Source organism: Chelonia mydas, chromosome 1 (genome assembly GCF_015237465.2).
Source record: "Chelonia mydas isolate rCheMyd1 chromosome 1, rCheMyd1.pri.v2, whole genome shotgun sequence".
Lineage (NCBI taxonomy): Eukaryota > Metazoa > Chordata > Testudines > Cheloniidae > Chelonia > Chelonia mydas.
In genome coordinates this window covers 17,010,830-17,028,502 of record NC_057849.1, presented here as the reverse complement: position 1 = coordinate 17,028,502, position 17,673 = coordinate 17,010,830, and the positions used below count along the sequence as shown (strand labels likewise).

The 17,673-nt window shown below is 45.3% G+C and overlaps 2 protein-coding genes across 7 annotated transcripts in view; one reads left to right on the top strand and one right to left on the bottom strand.

Annotated features, from left to right (window-relative positions):
• The window catches only part of USP35 (ubiquitin specific peptidase 35), a 69,326-nt gene extending 66,579 nt beyond the window's left edge, over positions 1 to 2,747 (bottom strand). Inside the window, exon 1 of the mRNA XM_007067408.3 lies at positions 2,578 to 2,747. The gene's annotated coding sequence lies outside the window, so the exon portion shown is untranslated. The remainder of the gene's footprint in view (positions 1 to 2,577) is intronic.
• Positions 2,748 to 2,863: 116 nt separating this feature from the next.
• Positions 2,864 to 15,562, top strand: KCTD21 (potassium channel tetramerization domain containing 21). Of its 6 annotated transcripts, none has more exons than XM_027829636.3 (2): positions 2,864 to 2,997; positions 13,712 to 15,562. In XM_027829636.3, the coding sequence occupies exon 2, from the start codon at positions 13,742 to 13,744 to the stop codon at positions 14,522 to 14,524; it is 783 nt and encodes a 260-aa protein (XP_027685437.2). In that variant the 5' UTR covers positions 2,864 to 2,997; positions 13,712 to 13,741; the 3' UTR covers positions 14,525 to 15,562. The 6 variants fall into 6 exon arrangements, with proteins under 6 accessions (XP_027685437.2, XP_043384005.1, XP_027685436.2 ...); XM_043528070.1 differs by having other exon boundaries at positions 2,939 to 3,060; XM_027829635.3 differs by lacking the exon at positions 2,864 to 2,997 and adding an exon at positions 3,069 to 3,234.
• The last annotated feature ends 2,111 nt before the right edge of the window (positions 15,563 to 17,673 follow it).

Here is a 17,673-nt window from a genome sequence, read left to right as displayed (position 1 = left end):
TGGATGAGCCATCTTGCTACACAAGTTTTATGCACTAACTTCATGGGCGTTGACCAGCATAAAGGGTTATAAACAGGGTGGAAAATCAGGCCCATTATTATGAGATTTTTGAGCTGAAAGTCAGCGTTAATAAGCCTATAAGAGACCAGCTGGGTCATCCTTTGGGTGAGACATAAAACTGATGTTCCTGGCCATTAAAGATCCAGTTGTTGTTTTACATAAAAGAAGGGGCCAGATTCTGCCCCATGTAATTACATTCTGCCTTGTTAAATTCACCTTTGAATTTCAGTTGGATACAGCAATATTCTTCACTTACCGTCCTAAACGTCTGTGTAGAGATGACAGGCACTGTTAAAAAGCTGTATGTCAAACAATGGCTGCATTTCAAGTGGGGGTGGGGTGGCAAAATAATACCTATATAGCCATTACCTATTTTACAGGGTGCTAGGCTTAATTAATCCAGGTTTGCAAAGCTCTTTGAGATCCTTGGATGAAAGGCCCTATTGAAGTGCTAACTGCTGTGGTGAACTGGCTATTGTTTATGTGTTTTACTGCCCTCTGCTGCATTATATGAGAATGGCTCTTGTGCAGCATAAGCCCTATACTGCAAAGAGCTGGTGGAGATTTTCTTTTAGCGACAGGGGTGTGCAGCTTTAGGAGCAGGAGCCTCTGAGTGCCATGAAGTTCCAAAAGGCCAGGGGCAGCAGCACAGTAGCCATTGTAAAGGCCCTGGTGGTCAGAGATTTGTTATATCATTATCATCATCCATGCTGACTTTCAACATTTTGCAGGACCTCACTCTACATTAGGCCCACTAATGTTTTAGCTAACCTGTCCTCGCTTCTCTGCAGTGATGGTGCCATGAACCCTTGATACTGTGACTCACCTGGAGTCTAGCCCATTGCTTTACAGTTCTTGGTGTTATGAACTTTGTTCTAACATCTAGCTGAAACTTTTTCTTTCATCCACATGGGTGTGATAACACTAAATAAAGCGCAGATCCACCAGCATTTCATCCTCTCGCTCCCTGGATATGTCCTCTCAGTTCAACCCCCGCATAATACATAATATTCTGCATTTACACACCTTTTCATAAAGGACCATTACAAATGTTGGTGGAGTTAGTTTCCCAAAACCCCTATGAGAGATTATTATCCCATTTTACAGATAGGAAAACTAAAGCACAAAAGTGACTTGCCCAAGGTCTCAGAGAAAATCAGTGGCTGAGCAGAGAATATAGAACAGAACGTGTTCTAACCACTTGACTACGCTTTCCTGGCATAGTCTCTCTTTCTCACATCACTCAGATAGGCTAATTTTCCTTTGATTCCCAAGTCATAATTTGCTTCCCATCCAAGTAAGACAGTGGCACCAATCAAACTGCTCTGATTGGCTGCCGTGCCCAGGACCCCTTTGTGTCACTGGATTCTGCCTTAATGTGCCCTGACCTTCACACTGACATGCCCTCTGTTACTGTCCTTGGAGAATATAAATAATTCCCCTTTGTCATGCTTGTCGTTTCTTTAAGGTATTTATAGACCAAACATCTCTCCTTTCCTTTAAAATCTCTGTCTTCCTTTATCTGTATAAAACTCTAAGATGTAGGTGCCTCCAATGTTTTGGCTGAGAGGAGGAGACACACCTGTAAACTGTGCGTTTATAACAAAGACTTATGTCATTCATTTTAGACCCAGATTCACCTCCATCCTACACATACCCTGGGGTTCTTTCTCACAATAGAAGTCAGATGTGCACATGGAGACCACAGCCAACTTTATAAAGACTACAGAAAAGATCTATATCATGTTCCCCCATGACAAAACATAAAATAACAGATTAATATTTGATACATCCCTTTAGCTTCAGACCTGGCAAGGTGGTAGATCTGATGGTCTATTTGGCCTTTTCTATCTCTCACAAAAAGAAAAGGAGTACTTGTGACACCTTAGAGACTAACCAATTTATTTGAGCATAAGCTTTCGTGAGCTACAGCTCACTTCATCTCTCACAAAGGACTCTACAAAGGCTCCAGATGTTTACATACAAACCATCGTACATCCCTAAATTCATAAAGCATTTTGAGATCCTTCGTAAACTGGTGAACAAATTACTTGCCAACGCCTGCTTTTATTTCTCCAGCAAAACTCCTATCAAAGTCAAGGAGAGTTCAGCCTGAGTATAGATTGGATCTGGACCAATAATGCTGTTGTTACAGAGCTCATTAGGGGGTACTTGTCACATACTGTATTAGAGAGTCCAGTGTCACCCCACAGAATGGGAATATCACCCATCTCTCTCTCTCCCCACAATCCCCTTTCGCTCAAAGGATGCAAGACAACCTCTTTCGCCCCCCAAGCTTTGTCCTGATGAAAACCTTTGCCCAAGTTAGCCACCCACTTCAAGCAGGATGCTGCCTTGCATACTGTCAGTGCCATGCAAGGCAATCATTAGAAAACACACACACACACACACACACACACACACGCTCGCCCACCCTGCCAACGCCACAGTCGAAATATTTCTCAGCATCCTTATTACCCCACCCTCTGCAGTCCTGCCTGCCGTGCAAATAAATACCTTGCTGCACTGCAAACAATCCGCAAAGAAGGGGAGGCGGCGGCTGCAGCAGCAGCAGAGTCCACAGCGCCAGTGCCAGTGCCAGGGCTGCTGCAGCTGCAGCAACCAGCACTTACCCCAAGCGCAGCCTCTGGCGCTGCTGGAGCTGCTCAGAGGCAATAATAACAGCCTGCGTCTCCTTTAACACCAGCTGGCGAGTTGCCGGCTCTGCCCCGGGGCCTGCTGGGAGTTGTAGTTCTCCGCTCCACTGGCCTGGCTGGAGACCTGGCATCCTGAGAACTACAAGTCCCAGGGAGGGCTGCGGGGCCTCCAGATCCTGCCTGCCATCCTTCTCCCTCTGCCGTGCCGACCCTCGCCGGGCTCGTGCCGCTTCCCCCAGCCCGCGCCGGGGACAGGGGCCCGCGGAGCGCGGGGGCCAAGGTGGGTGCCGCAGTCCCGCCGCGGGCTGGGGTGTCCCCGAGGAGCGGGATGCTTGCGGGGCTGGTGAGTCCCGGGGCCCCCTCCCGGCCCTGGGCTCTGCCCCCGCGGGGGCTGACTGGGGGCTCGAGGTCCCAGGCTGGTGCTGTGCGTTGTTGGGGACGGCGGTGCCCCGCAGCCCTGGACTAGCCCTTGGGATCGCCACCGCCCCGTGCCAGCCTGCGCTCCCCCCGCCCCCAGGTGAGTGTCCTCACCCCGCTCTCGCAGAAGGGGAAACTGAGGTGCGGAGCGGTGGAGCGACTCGCCCAGGGCCAGTGGCAGAGCGGGGAGTCGAGCCCGACTCCCAGCCCCTTCTGCAAACAAGCAGACAGCATTGCTGCTGGGTAATAGTAGCAGTTCGTAATGTGGGAAGGAAGCCTTAAGGCACTAGGGACCCCCTAATTCCCTAATAACGCTAGTGCTTTGGGGTCCTTATACACATCCCCCTTCTCAGTGACTGACTACCCAGTGTGAACTGAAATGATGATTGGGGTTCGTTAGCAGCAGCTGCCTCCATATACCAAGCGATGGACCTGATTCTCCACCCACACCAGTTTTACCCCAGTGTAACACCATTTGAATTACTCTTGATTTACACCAGTCTGTGAGGAGACTCACACCTTGGTTAGTCTCTAAGGTGCCACAAGTACTCCTTTTCTTTATACAGGGCTCAGTTTGCTTTCCTTAGTACTGGACTGTGCCCACCTTTGGTGGTTAATAACATATAGGTACAGGCAGAGAGATGTTGTCCATGTATAGAACCAAGTGCACTTTTTGTTGGTAAGGTTTAGTTTCTGATGACAACTGGCAGGTTAGTTTTGTTTTTTGTTTGGTCATCAGTTAACACACAACTGCATCTCTCTCTCTCTAACTGCATTCATTGTGTCAGTGATAATCTTATCTATGATGGCAGGGCTGCCTCTGGAAATGGTTGGGGTAGGAAGGAACTAAGTAACCACTCAATTAGTAGGTGTACAAACTTAATATGTCTACCTACACTCAATTGTCTACCCAGCAATTCAGCACAGGAGATAATATATTATCCCATTGTAGCTACCCGGAGGATTTTAGATGGGTGGAATGCAGTTCCCCATGGGAAATCTGGCCAGAGCACGAAAAGCATGTGAAATGCTTTATTAAGAGTATGCTTAAGTTGATGGGGGCGGGGGGGGGGGAGGTTTGCTTTAGCTTCTTGAATATATCGAAGGTGGCTGCTTCCTCCCTAAATATGTGACTTTACAAACCAAATGGAATGGTCCCCTGAGCCCATTTCTGAGGGGTGGGTCACATCAGAGCTGTGACTCTCGGCTTTTGCCCTGATCCTCGGATCACTTTGCAACTGGTTCTTTTCTCTCTCCTCCATGATCTCTTCTCCCTGCCCTCCTCCAACACCCTCAGCAATTACTGAGCTTCATTTCTTTCTCCTCCTCTCCCCCATATACTGATTATTTCACTCCTCTTCCTCAATTTGACCCATTATTTTACCTCTGTCCTCTTCCCCCACCACCGCCCCCAGTGGGCTCCAACCCTGTCTTCCTCTCCTTTGTCCCCCACCCAGGGCAACCCTCTGCTTGGTTTCAGTATCCACAACCTTTATCCCTTTACATTTAGCTCTACCTCTAAGCAATAAGTACCAGCACTGTGGCGAGAACCAAGCGCTGCTTCTGACCGCTTATGATGCTTTATTAAAGCAGTTTTCTATGTACTTCTTTGGCACTTGATAATGCTGAGCCACTCCTCAGTGTTAAATTGATGAGGGATTGAGGAATGGTGCAAAGCTGACTGCTAAAGGCAAGGAAGTTGGGGAATGTGATAAAATGAACATTCATGCTTATGTTGTTTGTGTGTCTGTTTTGCAGAGAAATTTCTCCATGTCTACTTGGGGAAAGGGCTTTCCAAGATGAGGCCCTGATAATACCCACCATATTTTCCTCTAAGCTCTTCAGTCTCTTAGACCAGTGATCTCAACCTTTTCCAAATCGTGACGCTATGTAACAACAAAATAGAATTTGAGGACATCCCTTTCGTCTGGCCATAAAGAAAGGGAGGATGGTCATGACCAGCCCTGGACCTGCTGGGATCTTCTGATATCCTCCTCCCCTCCCCCAGTCAAGATCCCATGTGCTAGGCTAGGCCATTTCACCCAGATACAGGGTGAGCAAGGAAAGAGGTGAGGGCCCTGAATTAGTGACTGCCTTGAAAATTCCTCTTGCACAAAATCAGACCTATAGCAAAGACAGGGCACATGCAGGTTTAGCGAAGCAGTTAACTACTGGGGCCCTCTGTCTTTCAAGATAGATAGCTCTTGGTGGAAATAGTGCTCGTATTGTCCTGCATCACTGGTGTGGGTGAGCATGAGTCTTCCACAATGAGCTCAATCAAACTAAGCCCGCGCAAATATATACGGGAAAGCCTGCACTTCAGGACTTGAGGCAGATATGAGTGAATGGCCCAACTATAGTTGCCTGCCATCCCCATTAAGCTATTCTCTGCAGATGCTGTTTTAAATCCTTGCTTAAAACCTACCTCCGCTGTGATACCTACAGATCACTGCCAGCTGGCATTGGTTAGGTAAGTGGTGAGCTGAGACTTCTATTCTTCAGCTAAACTCTGCTCATTTGGGTACTTCTCCACTCCTACCTTGTTGGTCTGTCTTGTCTACCTGTCACACCCTGCCTCGCACCTAAACTGTAAGTCCTTAGGGACTGGGATTGTCTTTTGTGGTGTTTATCTGATGCGCGCCTAGCACAATGGGGCCCTGATCCTTCCCTGGGGATTCTAGGCATTGCTAATAATAATACTGTTTTGAATGGAGATGGGGAACAAAGCACATAGATGGACACAGTCATGGTGAGTGCTCAACAGCAGAGAGCATGAATGACAGGTTAGACTGAGCAACCAGATCCAGATTTCAAAGCAGAGCGCTGTTGATCATAGCATCTAGGTATTTTGTAAGTATGGGAATTTCTACCTGAATTTGAAATAGGGTATTGCATGGTCTCAGTTCTGATGCACAGTTTTAGAGCCCTGTTGGCAAGTGACATTTTAATTAATGAACGCTAAAGCAACAAAATAAAGCATATAAGACCAAGGGAGAGCAATGCATTCTAAACATGAGAAACGTTGGCACACAGCCCAAAACAGAACAAGCATAATGCCTCTAATTATTGCCTTTGAACAATCGCAACAGCACTAATATTTCATTTGAATGTACTCTAGTATGAGAATGAGACCAGAGCCTAATAATTGGAACAACCATGTTTTCTTGTAAAACCACCACATTTAAAGTCTTAGCTGCCCATGAACAGATGGTCAGAATTTTTTCCACAGCTACCTATTAGATGGAGCCAATCCATTCCTTGCTACTGCAGAATTATTCCCTGTAATACATTTCTTCGCTTTTCTTCTTTAAAATGACCCAGGAGATTGGGATTCCACCTCTTGAGCATTATTCCAAAGGCTAATAGATCTTAGTCTGGATGTTTGTCCTGATACTTAGCATAAATGTTCCATTTCTTACTTTTATTTTATAACCCCTAGTTATATACTCCATTGTACCACCCTAAATAATTCATTTCCCTTGCTGGTGTATACATTGCAGACTGTCTGGTACCCTGAGATTTCTCTTAAAACTACCCATATTTAGCTCTCTTAACTTTTCATTATCATCCAATGCCACCAGTTCACAGATGCCTGTTACTTTACTGCTCTGAATTTCTTCCAGTTGTGTTAAACTCCTGGTGAGAAGACGCCCACAGCCTGTTACTTCTCTGTTCTATGAGACAATGCCTCTGCAGCCCAAAATGCTAATGGTCTTTTTTCCCTCTGCCATAACACATTGTAGATTCATGTCTAATATTATCACCCCCTTCGTCTCTCTTAGCATGACTGCTTTTCATGGGTCTCTCTCCCAGTGAACACTCATATTTGTCCTCAGAGGTACTGATTTGCATTTTTTTCCAGACTGAAACCTCACTTTGATACTTTCTAATCTGTTTGGTTGCCTCTGTCTCTCCTCACTGGTATTTGCAATTCCTCCCTATCTGGTATCATGCAGATTTCATTAACATTCTCTAGACACCTTTCTCCATAGCATTAATGAAGATGTTCAACAGGACTAGACTTGTATCTTGTGGTATCTGACTAGGCACCTTCTCTGACTTGATAACATGCTGTTTTACTATTGTCCTTTGCTGGTCCTTTACCTAGTTTTAAGCCATATCACTGTGTTCTACCAAAGCTAATTTGAATGAATTTTGAGTAAGATTTTGTGGTCCACTGACACTGTATAAAATGCTTTACCAGAATCCAACGAGATTGCATGTGCCACTTTCCCTTTCTGCATTAAGGTGCAATCTGACCCATGTAAGAAGGCCCTTGTGCTAATGAGGTGTCCTACTGAATTCAATGAGACTCTGGCTGCCTTGACCAGATTGCTTTTCTTGCTAGAATTAAGCTCCAATAATGCAGTCAGATTCGTCTGGCAGTATGTACTTTTTGTAAGCCCATCCTACATGCAATTGCTTTAAACCATTTTGATTTGCTGTCTGCTAGTATCTAGGGGGTTGAACACGGTGTAATATGGCGGCCATCCTATCTGTGCATTTCCACACTGGGGCTGGCAACAGCAGAGTAAAACTGATGCAAGACTAGGCATTTTCACTCTGTTGCTCCTGCTGGATAGTGTAGTACAAGAGCAGTGGGGTGATCCACCCACAGAGCAATCTGAGTTACACAGTTGGGAGAGAAGAGATGAGCTAATGTGCATCTTCCACTGGCTCAGCAACCTGCTGTTTCCCAAGCAGTAGAATGATATTCATCAGTGTCGCATGAGTTTCACTCTGCTCCTGTTAGTGATGATGTGATCCAAGAGTAGAGAGGGGAAGTGGGATACAGGGAAGGGGTGGAGATGGGAGCACACAAAGATATGGGGAGCAAAAAGACAGAAGGGTAAGCAGTGAGGATCAAGGATAGAAGATAGCTGGCGTGGGATGTGAGACTTGTACAGAGTGGGGCTGGCCTGGTGGTCTATGACAGCACTTCCATATTCAGGACCAAGCTTGCTCCCTGTGCCAGTAAGGACTGTGACCACTGCAAGGGCTGAGGAGAGGAAGAGATGAGCCTTTTTGCAGCTACCTCAGGCCAACTGCAGGAGCAGCAGAGGGAGCTCCACTATCCATGACAAGCCCACCTTGACCGAAGGGAGGGTCACATGACCTTTGGAAGAGGGAAAAGAGATGGGATGGGGCGGAGGAAGGGAGGAAAGGACAACTGACAGAAATAAAAAGGATATTTTTAGGGAGGAGTGCAAAAAAAACACACCCAAGGAATGGGAAGAAACTCCAACACAGAAAACACTGAGAAAAATAATGAAACAGCTTAATTTTAGGGGAAAGATGGGATCAAGGAGTCTGTCCCCCTGCAAGTACAGGACTTCGGCCTTTGATGGAGAATGTATTGGGTATTAAACTGATACTGCACTGATTTTAGTCAAAGGAATCTGGGAAATAAACTCTTTCCTCTGCAACATTTGTAAACACTATTGCCAAGTCAAAAGGAGTAGGACTAGAAGAAAACTCCATGATATCAAAACAGAGACATTCAGGCCATTTTCTATCTAGTAAGCTTTTCCCAGATTTTGACTTTGATTTGTTTTTGCTAAAGGAGGTCAATGTTCTGAAGAGTGCTCATAAAAACCCATCAAAGATGCCGTTTCAAAACTCATCAGAGCTAGCAGAACTGGAGTGAGCTCCTATGGTTTTTTTGTATTAGCAGATCATGCGTACCGTATGTCCTGGCTCTGTTCAGCAAAGAGGCTGCAGTTCGATATTTCAGCCTACAGTGGGCACTACAGATCCAGTGCATGTCTCGGTCATTCTGTTCCAAGAGACAAGCTGTCTAGTGACTTGAGCACAGGACTAGGAGTTGGGAGAGAGAGATTTCTGCTACTGAAATGCTGCATGCCCAAGGTCACGCAACTTAAACTTTCTCTGCCTCGCTGTCCAAATAGCAAGTCTGAAAAATCAGGACACTTTTTTAGGGGGAGGGAGGGGAGAGGAGATATAGTGGTATATATAAGACAAAGCTCCTAATAGCAGGACATCTGGTCACCCAAGTGAAGATAATGCTATTTACTTGCCTCCCTGAGGTTAGTTACTGATTGTACTGTGAAGTGCTTCGAGATCCTTGAATGGCAGAGGGCTATAGAAGGGCTAAATATGCTGAAGTGAGATTCTGTACTGGTGTAACGCACTGTTCAGCGTGTGTTATGTGTCCCCACCCCACTCTGTTGGCCCCCATCCACAGAGGATAGTGAGTCTGTCACAGCCCCCAGCTACCAAGCCTGGCTCTTTAGCTCAAGCTATAGAGACTCATACTTTAGCTCTGGAGGTCTCAGGCTCCATCCCCAGCATGTCAGCCAAGACAGCTGTTCTCACATTGTGTGCTGCACCTGCTGAGGTACATAGAGAAGAGGAGACAAAGGTGCTTTAAGACACCTTTGCACCTTCCCAGTTCTGGGCTGGTGTGACCTAGGCAGCCTAGAGAGCTGCTCTAAATTTCAGCAGTCTTGCCTAGGTTAGCTGTGGCTGCTCCATGGTCTCTGCTATGGAGATTCCCCTCTACTTGATACACCAGGTGTTCTGGGCCTTGTCCAGGATGGCCGACAGCTGTTCTCTGTCATGCCTGTCCTGATGGAATGCTCCCCCAGCTGGCTAAGGGGCCACAGCGGTGTATAGACAGTGGGGACAATCTCTCTCTACGTTTTTATCTAGAAGTCTTGAGCCCCTTTCTCAATCCAGTTGGACAGGCAGGGAGTTCTTTATTAAGGTGACTTGTCCCACGGGTACCTGGGTTCCATATTTCGTTGTCTGCAAAAATACATGACTGGACTGAATATTTTCTTTTGTCGTTGCTAAAATTAATTGTTGCTGTTTCTAAGGGTTTGTCTACATCGAGAGTTAGTGTGTGGCAAGATGAGGTATAATTCTAAAGCGCACTAGCCTGCCATGCAATAATTGACTCTGTGCACTAAAAGTTTCGTAGTGTACTTTAATCTGCTGCTGTTTGAAACCACTGTAGATCAAAGCACAGTATGGAATTTTTAGTGTGTGTCACCAGGGTCCACGTGGACAGTGAGCGTGTGGCTGGTTATGACACTGTAGATTTACATACCAGCTTCCTGCACACTGTGGCCATATAGTCAAGCCCCAAGTTGTGATGTGGTCTCTGCCACTTAGATTCTCTTCGAGTCAAAGAGTCTGTGGCACTGTATAGACTAACAGACGTATTGGAGCATAAGCTTTCGTGGATGAATACCCCCTTTGTCGCATGCATGTCACTTAGTTATCTGCACTTAGTTATCCTGGGTGCATCTGCTGAGAATTGCTGCTGATCCAAGACTGAGTGCCATCTGCCCACCTCACTTCCTTCATAAATGCTACTGAATGGCAGTTAAGTCCTGCATTAGAAGTACTATGTAAGAGCTAGCTATTATTTATTATTACATTAGCTACGTGCATGGTCCTGATAGTACAGGATGGGGCCCACACATCATGCCCGGGTGAGGAATTCAGCAAAGCAGCAGGCTAGACTGCCAAGTCATCCATTTCATCTGCCTTTAGTTAATGTTTACAGGGAAAGTGAGGCAAGAGGCCCATTTTCATTCTCAGCCTAGGGTCAGATGTGTTGGTCAATAAGGTCAAGGCAGTGGTGTGTCCAGCAGCTAGCAACTAATTAAATGTCATTTGCACTGGGGTTTTTGGTTGTCCTGGGCTGCCAGATAATCAGATTTGTCTTGTTTGTACAGCATTGCAAAGATAGGAAGCTTTATAAATGAAATGAAAAGTGGAAACGAAAGCAGACATTGGGCCCATTGTATGCAAATTCAATTTTACAAGACAAGTGGCTACAGAGTGCAAAAAAAAAAATCTGAAAACTTAATCCGCTTTGGGGTTTTTAAAATATTTTCATGTCTTAGTCAATCCAGAAATCTTTTTTAAATGAATCCAGTGTGTGCAAGAATTAGGATATCCTGGGAGACGGACATGCTGTATTTGGGATATAGCTGTTCTTCATGTGGACTTGGAAGTAACTACATTCAAGGATGAAAGAGCAGGTTAGTTTCCATTCAATCTTTGGCCCCTTCCATTCAGACTAACAACAAAGGGGCCAGTTACGTTATGTCCATTGGAACTGGACTGAGAGACCCTCCCCAAACCTCATATTATATAGGGTACCAAACAGCCTTTGTGTCAGTATAAACATGGGTTGGATTTGAACCAGGACCTAGAGAGAAAAGGGTCTATATCCTATCGCTAATTATCTGAACCAGCCACCTTCACTTTATAATCCTTGACACTCAATGGTGCCAAAGTGAAGATTGTCCCACAAACTGAGTGAAAACATCACACTTTTCTCTTTCCAACTAGTCAGGACCAGCAAAGAGGGTGAGAAATGTGGTGATAACACAAAGGAATGGGCTTGTTCTCTGTGTTCCATATAGAAGGATATGGTGATTTTATTCTTTGATTAAACTTTTAAAAAAAAAATTCATCCTGGGCAGATCTCTGGAATGTCACATTTCATTCATAACAATTTTTTACAGCCAGAGTATCAGTTCTTGGGAAAACTCATAGCTGTCAATTGAACTGCAGAGCCAGGGCAGGCCACCCCCTCATATAATTTTGGCTCATCTCCTTGCTCTACATAAGCAGAAAGCTGTAGATAGAATTCTTCATGAGCAGTGGAATATGCTGACACTTCAGTGGAGAGCAGGGTTTAAGGTTGGGGAAAAAATAGTTTTATCCTAGGAACTAATTTTTTTTTCACGAAACATTCCATTGTAGCTAATAATGGGAATGTGCCACAGGTACTGTGGGGTTTGTAGTGAACTGTGTCTGTCTATATGCCGGAGTTCTTCTTGCCCAACTTTATTAAATACGTGTGGGGCTGGTACTAAAGCTCAAGGCCCTCATCTTGAGCTATACACAGGCATCTAACCAGTGATCTTATACGCAAAGAGCTCCGCAGGCTCAGAGAGCTGCTATGTGCTCAAGCAGATCTGATTCCTTCCACCCATTAATGGGTTAATGTACATCACGGGTTAATGGAATGTCAGGTATGAGGAGGAAGGCTGTACTTGTGGTTTAGACAAAAGGCTGGGAATTGGATCTGGGCTTTTGCAATGGCTTCCTCTGTGACCTTCGGTAAGTTGCTTAGATCAAAATGTAAGTGTCCATTAATGAGGGGGTGTCTCCCTTCTTGGGTGCTCAGCTTCAGATACCTAACACCTTATCTTAATCAGAGGTGCTGAATGCCGGCTGCCCCTGTTGAAGTAATGCGTGCACAGTGGCTCTCCAAAACCAGGCTGAGTCTTGAGTTGAGTGCACACACATTTTAAAATCGAGGCTTTAGTTGCTCTGTGCCTCAGTTTCCCTCTCTGTAAAATGGAGATCACAATCACCTGTCTCACAAGGGTATTGTGAACCTTAACTTACAAATGTCTGCAGGTGCTTGGAGATCCTTGGAGGAAAGGAGAGAGGAGCACAGTTACTGTCTTTGGTATTAGCCAGTGGAGAATTGATTTTACAGTGTAAGATCATGTTGTCGCTATGTGTATTAATATGACTACAGAGCCAATAATGGTGGCACAGTATCTCTCATTATTCCATATTTAATTACTGAAATGCCTCCACTCAAAGTGTATTCTACAGGGCGTAATGTGGCAGCTGTCTATGGAATGACCATACGTATTGCAGCATGAGCTTGTAGAAGACAGCTACCTTGTATCTCTGGATGGGAGGGGGAGCCATTGATTAGACTGGACTGGGAACCCCCAGCTAGAAGGAACATGAAGCTGAGGAAAGGAAACAGTAGATTGAGCACCAGATCCTCAGCTGCTGAAAATCCTCATTGACTGCGGTGGCACTACGCTGGGTTAAATTAGTCGGAGACATGGTCCGGAATGTTTCTGAATGATGAAACCTCTTAGACTGGGATTGTAATGAACCTTGAAGAACTGGAGAGCCACTTAATTATTGCATGGAGCCGTATGTGTTTGGCAGCACAACATCCTGACTGTGCATTGCGACGTTTGTGTGATTAGGACTTGTCACCGTTGCACACTTGTGTAACATGGTGAAGACAACACAAAGCAGTGTTGTGATGTTCTGCTATGGTAACTTCTGTGGTTCTGGTAACACCCTTGCGCTCTAAATGGAGCACATGCAGGGAACACCAAAGATTTGCAAGTTTCCTGATCTCTTATTTCTTATGCACCCCAAACTTCTGTGGCTCTCTCTGTGGCTCAGTGGAAGTTTTGGGTGCATGAGGGATATGGGATTGGGTGGACCCAGGATGAAAACCTGGCCCTACTGAAGTCAGTGGGGCCAGGATTTTACCCTCATTTTGGATGGGAAGTGATGGAAGCACCTCACTTAAGACCATTATTAAAATGAACTGGACAAAGCCCTTCTGAATATCTGTTGGGAGCCAGAACAAAATTGTCTTTCTCTCCCATATGTCCAAGATGACCTCTAAAACTTTACCCATCTCTAACTTCTGTGGTTTTCATAATGATATAGACATAGAAATAGATATATATCCTTGTAAATCAAGGATATTCCCCAACGTGGCTGTTCTGAACCCCTAAACATGTTGTCTTGTTTTTCCCCCCCAGTATTATTCCCAGCATCGTGACTTTTTCATCATGTCAGAACCTATAACTCTCAATGTTGGAGGAAAACTGTACACCACTTCCCTGTCTACCTTGACTAGTTTTCCAGACTCCATGCTGGGTGCCATGTTCAGTGGAAAGATGCCAACCAAGAGGGATAGCCAAGGCAACTGCTTTATTGACAGAGATGGCAAAGTGTTCCGCTACATCCTGAACTTCTTGAGAACTTCCCACCTGGACCTCCCTGAAGACTTCCAGGAAATGGGCTTGCTACGACGGGAGGCAGATTTTTATCAGGTCCAGCCGCTGATTGAAGCGTTGCAAGAGAAGGAGGTGGAGCTCTCCAAAGCTGAGAAGAACGCCATGCTCAACATCACCTTGGATCAGAGGACACAGACAGTTCATTTCACTGTTCGGGAAGCGCCCCAGATCTACAGCCTGTCTTCCTCCAACATGGAAGTATTTAGCGCCCACATATTCAGCACATCATCTCTGTTCTTGAAGCTCCTGGGTTCCAGACTTTACTATTGCTTCAATGGCAACCTGTCTTCAATATCCAGCTACCTGCAGGACCCCAATCACTTGACCTTGGATTGGGTCGCGACTGTGGAAGGCCTGCCAGAAGAGGAGTACAATAGACAGAACTTAAAGAGACTTTGGGTGGTACCAGCCAATAAGCAAATTAATAGCTTCCAGGTATTTGTAGAAGAGGTGCTAAAAATAGCCATGAGTGATGGATTTTGTGTGGATTCCTCCCACCCGCATGCCTCTGATTTCATGAATAATAAGATTATTCGACTAATTCGGTACAAGTAGAAATAGCCTGTTATTATGGTATCAGGATAGACGTAACCAAACACAGTGTTTCATTTTAAGACCCACTTCAAGACACTGTAACAAACAGCCTAATATAAAATCGTGATAATGTGTACTAAGACTCACTAACTGTGAGTTGATTTTCCTATACTGAATTTACCAGTGACCTTTCAGAATATGTCTATAGTCTAGATGGATGGAATGCTGTCTATTGGCTTGAGCAGGGTCTAGGAATTAAGGAGTCCTGGGTTCCATTTCTGCCTCTGCCACTGACTCGCTGTGTGATTGTGGGCAGGTCACTAACTTCTCTCTGACTCCGTTTTCCCACTGGAAAACAGGGATAATAATACTTAACCTACTTCAAAAGAATTCCGTGCGGCTTAACTAATGAGGTTTACAGATCGCCTTGAGATTATCCAGTGCACTGTTATAGAGCTGCAGAGTTGTAGTAAGTGCAGTGGATTTGATTCTCCACCATGTTGCACATTGTGTAGCCAATTATACCTGGCCAGAGTGGATGTAGAATGCTACCAGGTCACCAGGATAGAGGTTTCACACACACTTTACACAGGTATAAATGACCATGAAAGGAAGCGGAGAATCTGGCTTAGAGTGTTTAAACTGAAGTCTTCTTTTCCCTGTAATGAAGCCTCAGTCCTATTCTTCTATTGGAGTAGCCATGTTTCCACGGGGCAATTTGTATCACAAATGACAAAGGATGCCATGGCAGACAGAATAATGCTGTATACGTGGGTTTTGTTTAAACATGCTGTGGATACACTTAAACCCTTACCAATTATGCTCTAATGCATTAAAGATAACTAGATTTGGTCTTTCTCATAATGGTATGTGTGTCTGGAGGATACTGTTGAAAACATATTTTGTTCTGGAGACAATTAAGAGGATAGAGAGTGTCAGCCCCAAATGTCTTCTAAATAGTTTGAACCACATCTACCCATACCCCACAGCTTCTCTTTGGGCACATGCTCCCCAGGGGAGATGGGTAATGAAGCATTAAGGGCTGAACGAAACATAGTTTGCCTTTTGGAATATAAACCATCCCTTCTATAAGATTATGCATGATGTTTTCTAATTACTTTTCTTCAGTAAAGACCAGGGGCCTGATTCTCCTTTGCCTTGCACCTTGTGGATGAGAGGAAAGCAGTGGACGTGTTGTTCCTTGACTTTAGCAAAGCTTTTGACACGGTCTCCCACAGTATTCTTGCCAGCAAGTTAAAGAAGTATGGGCTGGATGAATGGACTATAAGGTGGACAGAAAGTTGGCTAGATTGTCGGATGCTCAACGGGTAGTGATCAATGGCTCCATGTCTAGTTGGCAGCCGGTATCAAGTGGAGTGCCCCAAGGGTCGGTCCTGAGGCCAGTTTTGTTCAATATCTTCATAAATGATCTGGAGGATGGTGTGGATTGCACCCTCAGCAAGTTTGCAGATGACACTAAACTGGGAGGAGAGGTAGATACGCTGGAGGGTATGGATAGGATACAGAGGGACCTAGACAAATTGGAGGATTGGGCCAAAATAAATCTGATGAGGTTCAACAAGGACAAGTGCAGAGTCCTGCACTTAGGACGGAAGAATCCCATGCACCGCTACAGACTAGGGACCGAATGGCTCGGCAGTAGTTCTGCAGAAAAGGACCTAGGGGTTACAGTGGATGAGAAGCTAGATATGAGTCAACAGTGTGCCGTTGTTGCCAACAAGGCCAATGGCATTTTGGGATGTATAATTAGGGGCATTGCCAGCAGATTGAGGGACGTGATCGTTCCCCTCTATTCGACATTGGTGAGGCCTCATCTGGAGTACTGTGTCCAGTTTTGGGCCCCACACTACAAGAAGGATGTAGAAAAATTGGAAAATGTCCAGCGGAGGGCAACAAAAATGATTAGGGGACTGGAACATATGACTTATGAGGAGAGGCTGAGGGAACTGGGATTGTTTAGTCTGCGGAAGAGAAGAATGAGGGGGGATTTGATAGCTGCTTTCAACTACCTGAAAGGGGGTTCCGAAGAGGATGGCTCTAGACTGTTCTCAGTGGTAGCAGATGACAGAATGAGGAGTAATGGTCTCAAGTTGCAGTGGGGGAGGTTTAGGTTGGATATTAGGAAAAACTTTTTCACTAGGAGGGTGGTGAAACACTGGAATGGGTTACCTAGGGAGGTGGTGGAATCTCCTTCCTTAGAAGTTTTTAAGGTCAGGCTTGACAAAGCCCTGGCTGGGATGATTTAGTTGGGGATTGGTCCTGCTTTGAGCAGGGGGTTGGACTAGATGACCTCCTGAGGTCCCTTCCAACCCTGATATTCTATGATTCTGTTTTCCTTGTTGGGCCTGTCTTATAGTAGATGGCTTCTGGGTACCCATCTCGCTCTGTCGGTCTGTTTCCTCACTTCCACAGGTGGGTATTGTAGTTTTAAGAATGCTTGATAAAGATCTTGTAGGTGTTTGTCTCTGTCTGATGGATTAGAGCAAAATCGGTTGTATCTTAGGGCTTGGCTGTAGACAGTGGATCTTGTGATGTGTCCTGGATGGAAGCTGGAGGCATGTAGGTAAGTATAGCAGTCAGTAGGTTTCTGGTATAGGGTGGTGTTTATGTGACCATCACTTATTTGTACTGTAGTGTCCAGGAAGTGGATCTCTTGTGTGGACTGGTCCACCCTGATTGAATTGGCCCTGTCAGCACTGGTTCTCCACTTGTAAGGTAGCTCCCTTCTCTTCATGTGTCAGTATATTTACACCTGCATCTGTAATTTTCACTCCATGCATCTGAAGAAGTGGGTTTTTTACCCACGAAAGCTTATGCCCAAATAAATCTGTTAGTCTTTAAGGTGCCACCGGACTCCTCATTGTTTTTGTGGATACAGATTAACACAGCTACCCCTCTGCTCCTTGGGAAGAACTCCCTGATGGCTCCTATCCTAGATAACATTAGGAGTGGAGTGGTGTGATATATCCATGGATTCTAAAGGAAGCTATGAGTCTAGGAATGGGCTGCTGGGCACCTTCTCCCCTATTTTCTTGCTTCTGGCTTTAGGATTTTCTAGTTGGCCAGAATTTGTCCCAGATTTGTTAAGAGAGCTATGCTTTTGACTTACTGCTTTCTGAAAAATATCATAATCTGTTTTATTTCCTCTA